Source organism: Protopterus annectens, chromosome 2.part2 (assembly GCF_019279795.1).
Source record: "Protopterus annectens isolate FY-2018-M chromosome 2.part2, PAN1.0, whole genome shotgun sequence".
In the NCBI taxonomy this organism is placed as follows: Eukaryota; Metazoa; Chordata; order Ceratodontiformes; family Protopteridae; genus Protopterus; species Protopterus annectens.
The window spans coordinates 1,108,113,001-1,108,129,912 of NC_056730.1; the positions used below are offsets into that span (position 1 = coordinate 1,108,113,001).

At 37.3% G+C, this 16,912-nt stretch overlaps 1 protein-coding gene across 1 annotated transcript in view; it reads right to left on the reverse strand.

Moving 5' to 3' along the window:
- DOCK8 (dedicator of cytokinesis 8) overlaps positions 1-16,912 on the reverse strand; it is a 1,731,107-nt gene that overhangs the window by 1,224,780 nt on the left and 489,415 nt on the right. Inside the window, exons 4-5 of the mRNA XM_044064485.1 lie at positions 14,465-14,536; positions 1,754-1,865 (exon numbers count right to left, since the gene is read on the reverse strand). Of these exons, the coding sequence (XP_043920420.1) occupies positions 1,754-1,865; positions 14,465-14,536 (184 nt within the window). The remainder of the gene's footprint in view (positions 1-1,753; positions 1,866-14,464; positions 14,537-16,912) is intronic.

The window sequence follows — 16,912 nt, forward strand, 5'->3', positions numbered from 1 at the left end:
ATGGACATGTTATGATACAGTTCGACATTATATCAACACACATTTATACTAGTTATGTGAACAAGTTACTTTATATAGGTGCATGGCTGCTTCTAATAATGAAGTTATTAAGGAAAAAAAGCAGCATGTCTGTTTAAGATAATTCTATTTTGTGTGGATACCCTGTAAATATAATGTTGATCCTAAATAACTTAACGTTAAAGGTGAGAAGGTGTAAGCACTTAATTACACACAGCACTGCAATATACTAATCGTTTTGGGATTAATTCTATAAGCTTAACATCAGTGAGGAAGAATACATTACATACTGAATGTACAAAGATGACTATTATGTTTTTCAAGAGGAAATGTTGGCAGTATAACTAAACCAACTATGTTAATTACCTTTGTTAAACTCCAACTGTGCTAAAGCATTCACAGATATAGGATTCATATGATTAATACATTATTGGGCGGCCACGGTGGCAGCGGTTAGCATTGCTGCCTCACAGCAAGAGGTTCTCCGGTTCGATTCTCGGCTGGGGTGCCTTCTGTGCGGAGTCTGCATGTCCTCCCTATGGTCGCGTGGGTTTTCTCCGGGTGCTCCAGTTTCCTCCCACATCCTACGAACATGCAATAGGTGGATTGGACACTCTAAATTGGCCCTAGGTGCGAGTGTGTGCATGTGGGTGTCTTCTGTGGAAGGCTGGGTGCCGGGCTGGCAACTCAACACTGTAAAACTCCTCTGCCAATCATGAGTGGACAGATGATCCGCTGTGGTGACCCCTAACCGGGAAAAGCCGAAAGAAGAAGAAAAAGAAGAATGATTAATCCATTATTAACATCGTGGTACAACTGCATTACTTCCTGAACAAAAAGCTAAAGCTTTCCCATTGAGGCACTGTTTGGGATAAGGAGAAGGGTAAGATGCCCATGTTTGCAAGCCCGTGTGTGTGTGTGTGTGTGTGTGTGTGTGTGTGTGTGTGTGTGTGTTTGTTTATTTACACACACACACACACACACACACATATATATATATATATATATATATATATATATATATATATATAGATATACAGATATATACACACAGATATATACACACACATATATATTTATATATATATATATATATATATATATATATATATATATATATATATATATATACATATACAATATTCAACATCCAAAGTACAAACAAATGAGGGCCCAGACATCTAGCTTCAAACTTGTGTCACTTCAGACGTTAGAAAATGTTATCTTCAATTCCTAATATTGTATGAAAGTTGGCATGTTTCAGAAAATGTTAAAGTATTGTTTTAAAATGTTTCATAAATTAATGAAAGTTGCTGAAGTTGGATATAGTCCAGTGTTATGACAAAGCATTGCAAACAGGATACATCTTTCAGACCTTAATCTGAATCAAACTCATTCAATTTTAAAAATCAGTACAGTCAGTTGTTACTTTTGCCCATCAGAACAAGTAATTTTATCTACTGAACTTCGACAGCTGTCAAACACATATAATTTAAATAATATAAGTAAAAATAAAATAACACTTTAAAGAAGCCACGAGTCTTCACTCATTTCACAGTTTTAGTTTTTTCATGGCAGGATGCAAGTCAATTTCACAAATTAATCAGGTATAGATACTTTGACACTAGGCAACCAAGTTTTTACTTGCTGGAATCACAAAACAGAAGATAGGTCCATCTGAAGATGTAATGTTATATATTCCAAGACCATCCACAACTGATAATTTGATCCTTACCTGATAATTTGTGCCATTCCCGTCTGCGGTCTCATCAGATTCAAACGTCTGCTTCTTCAGACTCTTGTAAAAATCTTGTCGTGGTCCTGACTTGTTCAGCTCTCCCTGATACCTTTAAAATTTCAAGGATAAAATGTTAGCATTTTATTTTTATATAAGCAGGAAATCCTTTCTGTGATAGTATTTTACTTAATTAAATATTCAGAAAACTTAGAAGATCCACTCATTGAATGAACGTGTCTTGTTTTAATGAGATTCATGGTAAAAAAAAAACGATAATCGTTAAAGTATGATACATTAATAGTAGTTTACTAAGTAAATATTCCTGAATGGCACTGCACATTTATTGGGAAGACTGCATCTTGATTATTTATGGGTTATTAATGCAGAAGCATTGCATTAGAAAATTATCATTCTGTAAAATTCTGGTAACAGTAGCTCTTAAAGTGACCATCATGAACAAGTATCACTGCAAAAGTATTAAAACTTTAATGTAGCCACTTCTAACGTGATATTTAAAAGCTACTGATACACACGTCAGTTACTGAGGTAATCTATATGCTTGTTCTTCTGCAAATGCATTTAACAGGCACCGTTCTCTGTTTAGTTATAATTAAATAATAGCAAAAATGAAAAATAAAATGATGTATCAGTAGCAAAAAAGAAAAGCAGAAGAGAAAAACTATCTGCAAGCATAAGAAAAAATGTGAAAGTCCTCTGGATCTGCACAAAAATAAAATAGACTTTCCCAGACTACTCAGCATAGAGCAGAAGAGAAAACTGATCTGTCTGCTGACATTTTCTTGACTAGCCACTAATACTTTGTGCTACTGTACAACTGTTAGTATGTTTCAGTCTGATGGGCCACATACCCATTATAATGCAGCAAAAAGACAAGAACATGTCTGTGTGTTCTCTTTTCAGAAAGAAACCTTATAATTGTTATTGAAGCTTGGCTCAGTAATTGCTTTCTGTAGTTATTTTTTATGTTCAGGCAAAGTATTATGACAGCTTGGTGCAAAGTTATTAAAGATCACTCCTCAGCTTTTGCTTCCAAGCACTACCTCCTGTGTCAAACACAGGTCTTAAATATTGAAAGGAATGCCACTTGAGCCTCGTCACATTGCTGCCTCACCATAATGGGAGCAGTGCAACATTTAGATTGTTTGCTCTGTTGAAGTTTGTTTCTGGACAAAAGTGCTAATTATCTTTAATAAAATCACTACAATGAAACTTATAAACCTGTTTTTTATCCTCTTAAGGTAAGGTCTAGTAGTATCTCATAGCTGTTACCTCCATCCATTTCAGTTTGATGACTATTAGTCTTAAACTCTCACCAGCAGAGTGTTCAGGTTATGATTTGTGGAACAGGTTTCCTTGGCCATTTTCTTTTGTATTTGGATATTTGGCTAGACCACTCGCTAAACTTTCCAAAACACACTGAAAAGCTGTGAGCAAAGATTAACCACCTCCTTTTCTGGGCCAGTAAAATTTTCCAATACCCATCTTCTTCTGCCAGAGAAGTTACAGGCAAGAACATCCTTCTTGCACAACTTGATTACAGACTTCCCCTGTTTGCCTCTGCCTGTAGCAAAAACTCAACAACCCTTTAAACCCTTTTTTAATAAAATCTTCCATTTCATAGCAAACTCTCCTTGGAATGAACATCACTGCTTAACTATTTAAAGCTAAGAGGATTTCTATTCAAGACAGAATCAGTCTTCTTCTTCTTGGTTCCCTTCTTTTCAAAATTCTATAACAAGAATATTTCTCCCTGTCTTCTCAAAATTATTTGCAGTAACTCCAACCTATAACCTCTGGAGCAAATCCAGAAGTAGCCCATCCCTACAAACTCCTTCTGTCAGACTGCACTACTCATAACTTCTCTGTTCTGGCCTCCAAGTTATGGCAGTCACTCCTCAAGAACCGACTTTAAATCTCATTTAAACACTTTCTTTAGAAACATTTTGAACACGACTATACTTCTAAAGGGCATGTCACATGACTCAACAGTTCTCACAGTGGTGGACCATAATTATAAATCCTTTTTCACTTTTACTTCTCATCCATGTGCTCATATGTGGGTACTCATAGCTTTACTTACTGCTCTGACACATCTCTATAGCATGTCCCTCTCTTACACACCTGAGTGTATAATTCTCTTCAGACATTATCCAGTCTCCTCTGACACACCCTGCTTACTGTAGGCAGCCCTACTTTCCTTTCTTCTATCACCTCTCTTTTCTGTCTTATCTGTGCAGCCATCTTCTTTGACTCTCCAGTTATTCTTTTCTCTTTTGTATGTGTGTACAGATACATTTTTTTTGTTAGTTTAATTTCTAAAAGTCTTTGGGGTTTCTAAAACCATGATGAGAATGGACCCAATTCATAAGTCAAAGTATGATTAAAGTTCATGAAATTAGTATTGTTTCAGTCTTTGATGTTAGCCAGAACTACTCATCACAGCACCTGCAATGTGCCCAGAATTGGCTCCTCCTGCAATTCATATGGACTTACGTGTACTGGTAGCATATCTAAATGAGACTATAAATTATTTTTTATGAGACCCATTGCTCCTACTGCTATTGGAACTGTCTGGGTTTCCTTCTTTAATATTGTCCTCATTTCTACCTGCAAATCCTGGTATTTTATTACTTTGTGTCTCTCTGTACATTAGACACTATAATCACTGGGTGTAGCAATATCAACGATCACTGCTACTTTTGCCTCCTTTTAGTGGACTACTATATCTGTTTTCGCATCATTGTTTGAACTGTTGGTAATGGGTGATCCTATAAGATATAAACTTCATAATTCTGTATAATGATCTCACATTCCCAATGCTTCTCAACTACTGCAATACTGTAATATTTTCCACAATCTCTAGTGCAATAGTCTTGCCACAATATTATGTCTTGCAGTATACAGGCCCTCTGCCATTAATGTATCACACCTAACAAGATGTGAGACTGTTTCCAGTTCTGTTTTACAGAATCTGCATTTGTCTGTTTCTCTCACATGTTCAATGGACTTTGTAAACCAACATGTATGTAGTCCACCATCCTGGGCCACTATTATTAACCTTTCGTCTTTTGGTTTAAATTTACCTCTCCTTAATCATTTCTGTGTCAGATCCTAATCAACATGAGGCTGTTCCAGAAACTTTCTGTACTTTGAGCTATATTTATGCCTTGCCTTCTTTTTTTTTCAACCATGTTTTTTATTTTATTAAGAATAAAACAAAGTAATATTATATTTACAATCATAACAGGAAAAAAAGAACTATATACAAGGTCCATAACAAAATTAATTTATATATACATTCAGGAAATCAACTAACATTTCTGCAATAAAATGCAGCTTTTCCCAAGCAATTAATTTATGTGTTGAATTTTTTGTTCTCAGCTTTATGCTAGTAATTTCTTTATCACACAGTGATTTGGCTAAATAAATTCAATATTAAAAGAGTGAGGGAATTGTTTTTCCAGTTTTTTCTTATAACTTTGCTTGCAACTGCAAGGATTGACCATAGTATGTGCACTTGAGTTTTAGGTATAACCTCTGGAATCGGCACATTAAACAAGATAAGAGAATCAAAAATTATACACTTATCATTCCATAGTGCCTTCTCATCTGATCCTTGTGGTTCATACAGCCTACCTTGATCTGGCCAAGGCCTTTGATACAATTTCCCACTCAGGAATCATAGAAAAACTCACTAAGCTAGGCATCAACCCTTATATCATTAGGTGGGTTGCAAACTGGCTCCCAGACAGAACCCACAGTGTGAAAGTAGCTGACTCCAAGGCAGACTGCTGACCAGTCAAGAGTGGAGTTCCACAGGGTTCCTGTGTCCTCTCCTGTTTGGGATCTACTTCTCTGAAGTCCAGGCCAAAATGAAAGGACTCTGGCTGACAAAGCTCGTAGACAATTGCAAGTTGGGAGCTATTATTAACTCCCCATGTGATGTTGACATCCTACAGAAAGGCCTCACTGAGACCAACGACTGGTGTTAGAACCATGGCCTTAAGCTCAATGCCAAAAAATGTGTTGTCATCCCCTTTGGGAAAAACCCGGTTCCCATGAATTACCACATCAATGGTGGTCCACTGGACACAGAAGGTGTTATAAGAGATCCAGGAACACAGGTTGACAACAATGTCTCTTTTGACCACCACATTGCCACTGTGGTCAGAAAGTCCTTCTATGTAGCACATTTCATTACTAAGGGATTTGCATCAAGGAAGAAAGAGGTCATTGTCTCCCTCTACTCTTCCCTCATTAGGCCAATCATCAAGTACAATGCCCCATTTGGCATGTACCTCACAACTGGAGAGGCTAAAAAAGTACCTCACAAAGAGGATCCTAGACATTAAACACTTGTCCTATATGGACAGACTTAAAAAAACTCCAACTATTCTCTGTCTCATATCGCCTACTTAGAGGCAATCTCTGCTTGACTTACAAAGCCATGTCTGACCCAGCTCTGTTAGAAATGCTACATCTAAAGAAATCCCAATCCCACCACACCACATGCTCCAGAGACCTCTACCTCATTACCACAATCAACAGAACATGCCGGAGGGACAGGTTCATAACCCAGAAACTGCCCATGCTATGGAACAGACTTCCCATACATGTCAAACAGAGCACCTCACTGGCCCTCTTCAACAGAAATCTTGATGAATGGATGGGAAATAGAAAATTCACCCCGAGATCACTCCAGCGACTCTACTCGACATAGGCACTGGGAACTAAGGTTGGGTGGCATGATGCCAGGATAATCCTATGGGCTAGGCTTGTAAAGGCTCCAGGAACATTAGCCTAGCACACACCTATGAACCTATATTCTTTCTTTTTTTTTTGGCACATTTAGTTGCGGCCTTCTAGTTTGGTTTCCATTCCTGCTTGACACCAATGTACTTCTGCTAAATTAAGTGGAGAAGTCATCTTAGATTTGTTCTCTTCATTTATAAAAACTTTCAAGATGTTTGAATCTGAAGAGGTCAGCAGATATGTATGCAGTCCTACAGTTGTAGATCTATACATGTAGTTAATTCTGAGGAGGCCCAGACCTCCTTCAGAACGAGGAGTATATAATCTTGGTAAACACTGATTTTTATGTAAAATTTGATAAGCATAAAGCATTTTCTTGTTTTGCTGTCCAAATGATCAAATACATTTTGGGGCCAGTCAATCACACCAAAACTGTAAGTTAGAAAAGGAAGAGCAAATTGGTATATAGCTTGGACTCTGTTCCTAGATGTCAGGACTGTTTTCAGTATTAATTTTATTCTTCTAAAATATTCTTAACTGAATTTTGTTCACATTTGATCATGCTTTATTGTCAATTGTTCATAAATTCCCAAATAATTTACACGCTCCCTTCTGCTCAAGTTTATATCACATTCCTGTCCAAGACTATTTGCTTGGTGCTGCAGCTTTCCTACTTTAAATGTTGCTTTTGCACATTTATCAAGACCAAATTACATTTTTATATCATCTGAGAAGGTTTTACCACTTCCAGTTGTGCTTTCAGCTCCTCATATGATGAACTATACAAACTGAAATCATTCACAAATAGAAGATAAAAAGTCTTTACACTTTGTAACCATGACCTAATCACATGACAATCAAGTTTTTCTCATCATAAACTGCTTCTCCCTTACTTTAATCCAATTGCAAGACTGCCACATACAAAGAAAAAACAATTTAACTAACAATCTCACAGTTTCTACATGAAACATTTCTCTACACACCAACTTGACATTTGGAGAAAACTTGAGTTATTTCCTTCTGGAAGTTGTAAGAACATCTGAGATATCCTATAGACTAAGAGAGGTATCTTACGTCAGCATCCATAACAGAAGAGGACAGCTGCCTAGGACAAATCTTACAGACAGACTTTTGTTTTGTTTGTCTCATCGTGTGTCTTTCAACAATCTGAGCTTCTTATTATGCTATTTATAAACTTTTGAAGGCTGACTATCTGTGGTACCAATGCAGCTATGCTGAAGACTCAGCTTTCATGGATGTTTTCATCTTTGTTATTATGAAGCCACCATTTGTCACATTGTTGCTGCTGGAGTCTCTTTTAGTTCTGGGGGTTTACTAGATGTACTTGACTCCCGAATATCTGGACCTTCTGCCTTGCAGTTGCTTCTTGAATTCTGATGAGAGGGCTGCTTGCTGGGATCATAACCTGTTCTAGTAGCTATGCATGTTCCAGTGGGCATACCTGGTTCAGTGGGTATTTCTGTTTTAGTGGAAACACCAGTAGCAAACTGACTGTGCAGCTTTTGGGACTCTGTGTTTTGTGCCACCATGTACAGCTCTCTTAAGGGATTTACTGTTGGGCAGTGCTTCCCTTTGAAGCTGTAAGGTTGGACTCTAGTTATGACTGTTTTATTGTCATAACTATGAACAGCAGTTTATTTGGTTGCCATAGCTGATTCTTATTTTCAGACATTTTACTCTCTGTAGTTCAGTATATGCCTTTTAATATAACGATCTATTGGCATTAATATTTACAGAATTAGATTTTAACTGCATTATTTGTACTGGCATTCTTTTACTGGACTTGTGTTTTTGGGATTATTAAAAAATATAAATGTTTATTATCTGGGGTTGATCACTTATCCACATGGACTCATTTCAGGCTCACCCTGGGGGTTCTCAGGTCAAGTGACTTGCTCAAGAGCACACAGTAAGCAAAAGAATTCCCTGGAAATTATTAAACCTATGACTGCTGCAAGATATATATCAGCCATAGTCTTAAACCTCTGCATTAAACTGCCAGACTGTTATTTCTTATCATTTATTTTTGTTTGTTTACTTTATTTCATGATGTTATTGTACATATGTTATTTACTCTTAAAGTGTATTACTGCATATTGAAGTGCATTACTACCACTGACGCAACAGGTAACAAGCTGGCCTTTGGTGCTGAAAGCTCAGAAGGCTGTGGTTTCTATTCTCACACTAAGTAGTCAGATTAATTTTGTCTGGCAGTTGGCAAACAGGATTAAAACTGTCAAATGTAATATATGTGGCACAGGGTTTGACTCCTTCAGCATTCATTTGACTACTGTGTGACCTTGAGCAAGTAAATTATTCAGAAAGTGCTTGGGGGCAACTGGGAATTTGAGGTAGCCTCCTCAATGGCTGCATAGGCAGCAAGCCTCATAACTACAAAGGAAACTCTTCCTAGATGATAATTCATTTTGCATCTTTCTTAAAATTGGATTACTGCTAATTATATGTGCAATGTTTGTAAAAGTGCTTAGGGAAAAAGCACCATAACAAACTTGAACTTCAACTTGAAATTTATGACCTTAAGAAAACAACATAATTAGGTAGTTCACTGATTCTAGTTGCAGTGTCAATGAAAAGTTTTTTGCTACAGTACTGACTGCAGTCAATCTTTTTTATCTCTGTGTTACAATCATAGCTGACAATCTATACCTCAGTTAGAAAATGAGGCTTTAGAAATTTTGCAGCAAAACAAAACACTTAATACTCTACTTTTTTCAAGCCTAATATTCAAATGTTAACTTAAATGCCGCGTAAGAAATGAACTCTTAAGAAAAATCAAAGTATGCCACTGCAAAAGACAGAGGCAGTGAACAAGGTAGGTAATCAAAGTGTTTTCATTGGTGGTTACTAGAGCCCTATTACAGTAAAAGCTCTTATCACGGTGCAATGTGTGTCCCAACAAGATTACACCAGGCTTACAAAAGCTTTATGAAATGAAATTATGCAGGATAGCAGCTCACCATTAGTTCATACGGGAGTATAATACATTAGAAAATAATAATAATAACTAGGCCTGATGCAAGCATCTTTGTAATGCAGAAAAATCAAGACATGATGAAAACATTTTTTCTTCATTTTTGGGGGGGTGGGTCCTTTAATTCAGTGTGATGTTAAATAAGAATTTGAATACTCTTGTTTGTAGCAATTTTGTAGCCCCCCTTTGCTTTTTAAGGCTCTCTTGGTGACCAGGGGAAAAATGTAATCTCTGTTGTCTGAAGTTTCATGACAAATCTGTTGAAAAACAAATCCAATCCCTGTATATGCAGCTATTCAAAGCTACCATGATAGATTCTGTAAATTGCTGTACTTGACAGCCGTCATATCACTCTGTAATAATTTAATGCCAAAGTGACAACCAACCCTTAACCTTATATTCCGGCTTTCAATGTCAAGGTCCTGAAGTAATGTGCATAGGATAACATGTGGATGAATTCACTGACTCTGCGTACTGCTCGATCCCCAGCATGTTGTGTCTCTTCTCTCACTCTCTGTCTTTTCTCTGCTGAAATTCCTACCAAGAACCTATGCGGCTTCTACCTACTGCTTACAGTGCCAAGAAAATCCATTCACTTTAACAGGAAACCACCTCTAAGAAACTCTCACTCTGTACTTTTTCTCTGCTGAAATTCCTGCAGAGAACCTCAGTGGCTTCTTCTTACTGCCTATAGTGCTAAGAAAATCCATTCACTGTAACAGGAAACCACTTCTAAGCAATTCTCACTCTGTACCTTTTCTCTGCTGAAATTCCTACCAAGAACCTTTGTGCTTCTACCCACTGCCTATAGCGCCAAGAAAATCCATTCACTCTAACAGGAAACCACCTCTAAGAAACTGTATGTAGGTTAAAACTGCCACCTTACTTACTGGAGAGCATGCAGCCTAGGTCAGCAGCCATATTCTCTTCTGCCTGCTCTCTCACTCACAACCTCTTTTTGCTTCCGTTCCATGGAGTTTCTATAATTGTTACCTTCCTTTCAATAATACAGTGAGCAAAAGCCTATTTATCTGCACTATCAGCAGCAATGGTAACCATACTGATGATCTCTCGGCTCCCTCATTCATATTCTCTTCCATGCATCCTACTCTACTACAGAAAGGGTAATTCACCTAGCCCAAACACTGAGGTCTTATCACAAATAGCTAATTCTCTGTGCGTCTACCTGTAAACAAAGGCATTTTGGACATTAACAGATTGATTTTTTACTGCTCACCTTCCACCTGTGGCTTTTCCTGATCCATTTGTCTACCCTACCCCCATTCCCACACACCCCCACATTCATTTGATTTTATACCCCATACCCTTTGACCACTCCACTCCTTTCCTCCCAACTTCCTCCATCATCCTCCTATCATCAAGCATTTCCTCCATACATTCTAACAACCTCTCCTGCTCAACACTATATCACATAACCCACTGCTCTAGTCTTTATTAATTAACCCTAGAACCTACTCAATTTCCAAACACCTTTAACTACACTATGTTAGCTACAAAATCATACTTCACTAGCCACTTTCTTATTATCTTCTCCACCTCCATCCTCTGCCTTACCTACACTGCCACCTCTTATAAACACACCCTACCACCCAAAACCTGTTCAACTACTACTGCTTGTCCCCCGTCCACTCTCTCTACCAAAACCTTCCCTACAGCCTCATCTCTATTTTCATACACTAACACTACCACATACAAAATTAAGATATTCTTCCTGCCGACATACCACCCCAAAATGAAATCAAAAAACTGCCACCAACAAAATCTCTTTAGTTATCTCAGACTACTCATCTTAGATATATTATGTCAGGCGACATTCATCCAAATCCTGGTCTGAATCCTAGCTCCTGTCTCCCCTCACATCCCCACTTCTCTACCCCTCATTCTTATCTTCAGACTTACACAAGTTCACCCCCCAAATGCCTATCTATTCTATCTATGAACATTCAAAGTATCATGAACAAAACCTCCTTATTCCATGCCTGGATCTCCATACACACCCCAGACATCCTCTGCCTCTCTGAAACTTGGCTTAAACCTCATATATCAGATATGGAAACACTCGCACCAGGTTATAATATCATCCACCATGATCATCGTAAGAAAGGTGGAGATGTTGCTATACTCTGCTCTAACAGGCTCACTCTTCAACCTCTCTCTATCATTACCACTGACTTCCATCCAGCTGAAGTTCTCATTGCCAACTGAACAATCACAAAAAATTAGCAGTTGCCTCCATTTACATTTCCCCAGGTAGCAATATCCCTACCCTTGAACTCTTTCTTTCTTGGATCTCGTAAACCATCTCTTATAAAATCATTATCTTAGGTGATGTTAACATCGAATGCAATGCCCTTGACACCGAGTCACTCTCAACCACTGTCCAATATCCTGATGACTCTGCAATTATCTCTTGCTCTGATAACATCTCTCACCTCCATACCCTCACTCATGAGTTCCTTCATGCAGTTGGCTTACTTCCAAACAACTACTACTTAACCCAAAGAAAACCAAACTTCTTCAATTCCTCCCTACAACTCTACAACATCAGAAATCCACCTTTACTGTCTCCTCCCTCAACAACATATCCACCTCCAGTGAACCTCATACTAAACTTCTAGGTATTCCTATTGATGACCAACTAAAGTGTGATATCCACACTCAACAGTGCATTAAAAAGACACATCAAAAGCTGGGCCTGTTATACGGACATAAAAAATTCTTTACAAATGCTTCAAGACTCTATCTTGCATGAGCTTTCCTACTTCCCACACTTCTCTATGCTGCCTCAATACTCACTTATCTCCAGTCCAATCTTCTGTCCAAGCTTAAACTCATCTAAAATAAAATTGCAAGATTTGCCTCTTACCAATCCTATTGTACCCACCGCTGCATAGCTCTACAAAGCCTACAGTGGCTGGAATTCCATCACCAACGTCTACTTCCCCAGTTTCTTATGGCACATTCTATCCTCCATGAACCTCCCTTCTTCCCCTCCCTCTCTACTCTAATCCAAACATACACAACTAACCATCCTCTTTGTAGCTCTCAACGTCACCTACTATAAGTCTATAAGCTGAAAAAATATATAGGCAAACTCCTCTACAGTTACTCCATAGTTAATGCCTGGAATAAATTGCCTTTAAGTGTCAGATCTATTACTAACCCTAACTCCTTTAAAAACAACCCTGAAGGAATACCTTTATAAATCATGGTCCTACCTATGTATGATCCCTTCTTAACATAACTTCCTTCCTTCTATATTTTTTCTTCCTCTTCGACCCATTTCAACATATCTTTCCCTCCTTACAACTTAGCCTCCTATCTCTCCCAATTCTCTCTTGCAGCCTCTCTATACCATGCTAACAACTTCTGGGCTTCCTGTTATTATGTTAACAGTTTTCTGTTCGCTCTTTACCTTCTCAAACTATTGTCTGGCCACCTGCCTTTTACATGGGCTTTAACCCCCTGCGTATATTTTACGCCTGTAATCCTCTGCTTTTTTCCTATTGCTTCCACTTGCCTATGTCCTCTCAAGATATTTTCCTATCTTAGTTAATGTACAAAATTCATTGTACTTTATTATGATATATATATTGTACATTTATTCTTAATTTTTGTTATTTCTATGCCTTCTCTGATATCTTGGAACTTTGTACTATGTTTACTTAGTTTAGATACAGCATGGTCGCTTGTATATTGTACATTGGTTTCTCTTGGAGCTTTTTTCCTCGGGTGTCTGCTGAAAAAGGGATAATTTGCCCAATCAGACTAACCAGGGTAATAAATGTCAAATAAAATAAATAAAACAAAATTATCTTGGTTCACTTAATAGTACTACTAAGCTAGGCTTAATAATGGACCTACATCACTGAAGGACTAGATGAAGTAGGGTAAGGGCATGCACTGAGCAACAACTCTGCTACCCAAGAAAGGGCCAAGCTTACTATCACCACCTCAGGAAGCACTAGCAAAGAACAAAGACCCCCAAGACCACAGATCTCCAAGAAGCAGAGGATGTATGCTTAGGTTTGGAGGGGAGAATCAAGATATAATGAGCCAATGCACACCCTGTGTCAGGCTAAATCCAGAAAATGTTAATAGCTTAGTACACCATCCCACAACTGATGCCATATTTGGACCTGATGTTCACTGACATTGGTCAACATGTCACCATCACCAACGACTACTAGACAGCAGTCCGATAAAAATCATGGCTAAGTAACTACTAAGTAAAAGTAGCAGAAGTCAACCATGCAGTGAAGATGGTCTTCGGGGGCTGCACTGATAAAAAAGGATGATAAGAATAAATAAAACACAAGTAATACTTGGCAATTATCCCTATTTAATGGTTCAGTATCCCCTCTGTTGTTTCAGTCTGGAAATAACGCCATTTTCTCTTTCCATGGTATATTATTCATCTGCTGTGGTGTATTCCCTTTGAATTTTTCCAAGTTGGCTCCCTCCCATCTAGTAGACTTTAAAATCACTTTGGAAAAAAATGAATGACAAAGGTAATTTCCATTGTCAGCTTAAAAAGGTCCCCTCATCTCTACTGTTTGACATTTAATTCAGTTGTTGATCCATTAATTGTTTTGCAGGAATGAAAACGGAGCTGAATGAAGGTCTTACCCTTTTGCTACTCCTTTCATTTATTTTCTGACACATTCTTCCCTCTTACTGTCACTAGTCTAAAACAAATAATATATGACCTCTGTCTTCTCTCAATAATGTCAAAAAATAAATCCATTCACAAAATTTTGGCCAGCCTTTCTTAGCAGCTAAATAATCATATTTTCTTATCAAGAGGCCTACAAAGCTTTACTTTCTATAAAATATTTGAGCAGGGAAAATGAGTAATGTTGCATTTATGAGAATGTCAGAAATCAAACAATGAAACTTACTTTCTGCTTATTACCAGCCACTCCTGGATATATGTTTGAACACAGTCTCTGACATGTGGATCCAGTTCTGACCTGAGCAGAGAAGGAAGAAAAGGTGCACATTACAAAACAAGTTATCTCTTGAATAATGAGAGGTGTCAGTCTGCAAACACTGCACACAACCTCATCAATGCAAGCACCTGCAGCTATGTTTATTTAAGGAGCTTAGCAGCTGCCTAATGTTACACAGAAACACACCCTGCCTTAAATGACATGGAAATTGTATAGCCAGCAGTTATGCTCACCCCTTCATACCACTTGGTGCTGACAGCTACAAAAGCTTGAAGTACCAGGCTGGACCATGTGCTTTTATTTATACTTTTACTGATTGACAGCAGGAAACAGTCTAGCAACACTGGCTGGCAATGTGACATAAACTAAGGCAATGTCTGAAAAAATTAATTGCATCCCATTGACCCTAATTTAACTTCAGTATATTTCTCTTGTATTCTGGTGGATTCAGAGCAAATCTCACAGTCTCACCAATGAGCCCAGGTTACTCTGGAAAACAGGCATTTTTCCCAGCATGGTCTTAACTGATTAACACAAAGAATAAAAATAACTTATACATAAAACACAAATGACAGCAGTCATCTGATTTGTTCCATTTCTATGAGTAAAATATTTGTACTGATGAAAGCAGTATGGAACAACTAAAATCCTCATGTACAACTTAGTTGCATAAATACACACAACCTCATAAATACATGGGGAGGTTAACCAGAAACAAAAGAAGTGAATGTATACCAGCAATTTACTTTTTTTCTTTGACAGAAGTGTCATTTGATTTCATCTTGTAACTAGATAAATCAAAGCATTTTACTATGACAGAATCTAAATTTAACACCCACTCTGAAGAACTACATACCAGTTGTGAGAAAAAATAGGCAGGGCCCTGCACAGATCATAGTCCTTAATGTGCTATAAAACAGAAGTGAACTCCAAAAGCATAGGATGATGAATATTATATAAAAGCATAGGATGATGAATATTATATAAATAATGTTTCTGCCTATCTGTGCATCATTTTGCGAAACTAGCATGGCTCTTAAAGAAAGTTAGAGTGGTAAGGTAAAAGTCTAGGGTTTGAATATTCTGACAAGGCCTTAAACAACTATAAAGCTGTCTACAGAGATACAGTTCTAGTTGATTTCTTCTGTGCATGATGTATCATTGTAAAAAGAACAGGGTTCAAATTAAAAAAAAAAAAAAACATAACAGCCAAACAATTTAGGAATGCAGCCCTAGTAATATGCTCTCCATATATATTGTGCAACAACTTGCTTTATCTTCACAACAGGAGCCATGTAGTGAGCGTTATGTAGGCAGCATTCTTTTCATTTTTAACTGCAGTGCAAATTGTTAGGACATGCTTAATCAGAACAGAAAATCAGATGATGGCATATTCATTGCTTACAGTACAACTGCCAATAAATTCTGTAATGGCTGGGGGGATAAGAGAAACCACATGCAAATACATAGTGACAACTTTCACAGGGATACAAAAAGATATTTTACAGAGCAGACTTTCTGAATAGCACACTAAAACAAAAACAAATGAAAATAACAACACATATTAGCAGAGTTAAGGAGAATTAGCATAATATGATTTTTTTCTGCAAAGGAAAGTGAAGAAATCTTGCTTTCTATTACATATATATATTATATATATATATATATATATATATATATATATATATATATATATATATATATACACACACACACACACACACACACACATATATATATATATATACATTATCTAGATACCACAGCTACTAGAAAGCATTCGCCGTTTTCTTTCCTAGTGAAATGTAATGAAACATAATTATATAAAACCTATTTACTTGATAGCCACTTTGTATTTTGTTTACACAAATAAAGGCTATTCAAAATCTTTGCACAAACTCTTTACAGATATCTGTGATGTCTGCGACTGACCCTAGCTAGGAGTTGATTTACACAGGCCATTTTACATTAACACATGATGGCCACAAATAAGTATAAGCAAATTAACTATAAAGATAAGTAAATGAGAAATTATGGAAATGAAGCTTACTTGTAATTCATGTCAAATTTTTGCTCTGCCCACACATTCATTATTTAAAACATAGCTGCACATACTACATCTACTTTACAATCCACTTACCTCCTTGCTGACCCTGTAAAGATAATTTAAGTTGTCCTTTCTCTGCCCCAAATTCACAACCATACAAAAAAACACATAATTATCACTCAAATAATACCTGTAATGCTTGTCAAAAAAAAAAAATATGACAATAAGAGAGGTGTGCGAGTATGTGGTGTGGATGAACTACGGTGGCAGGGCTAGCCACCCGCCAGTTTAAACCTTAGGTCTAGATGATTGTTACTGTTCATAGGTTCATAGGTGTGTACTAAGCTAAT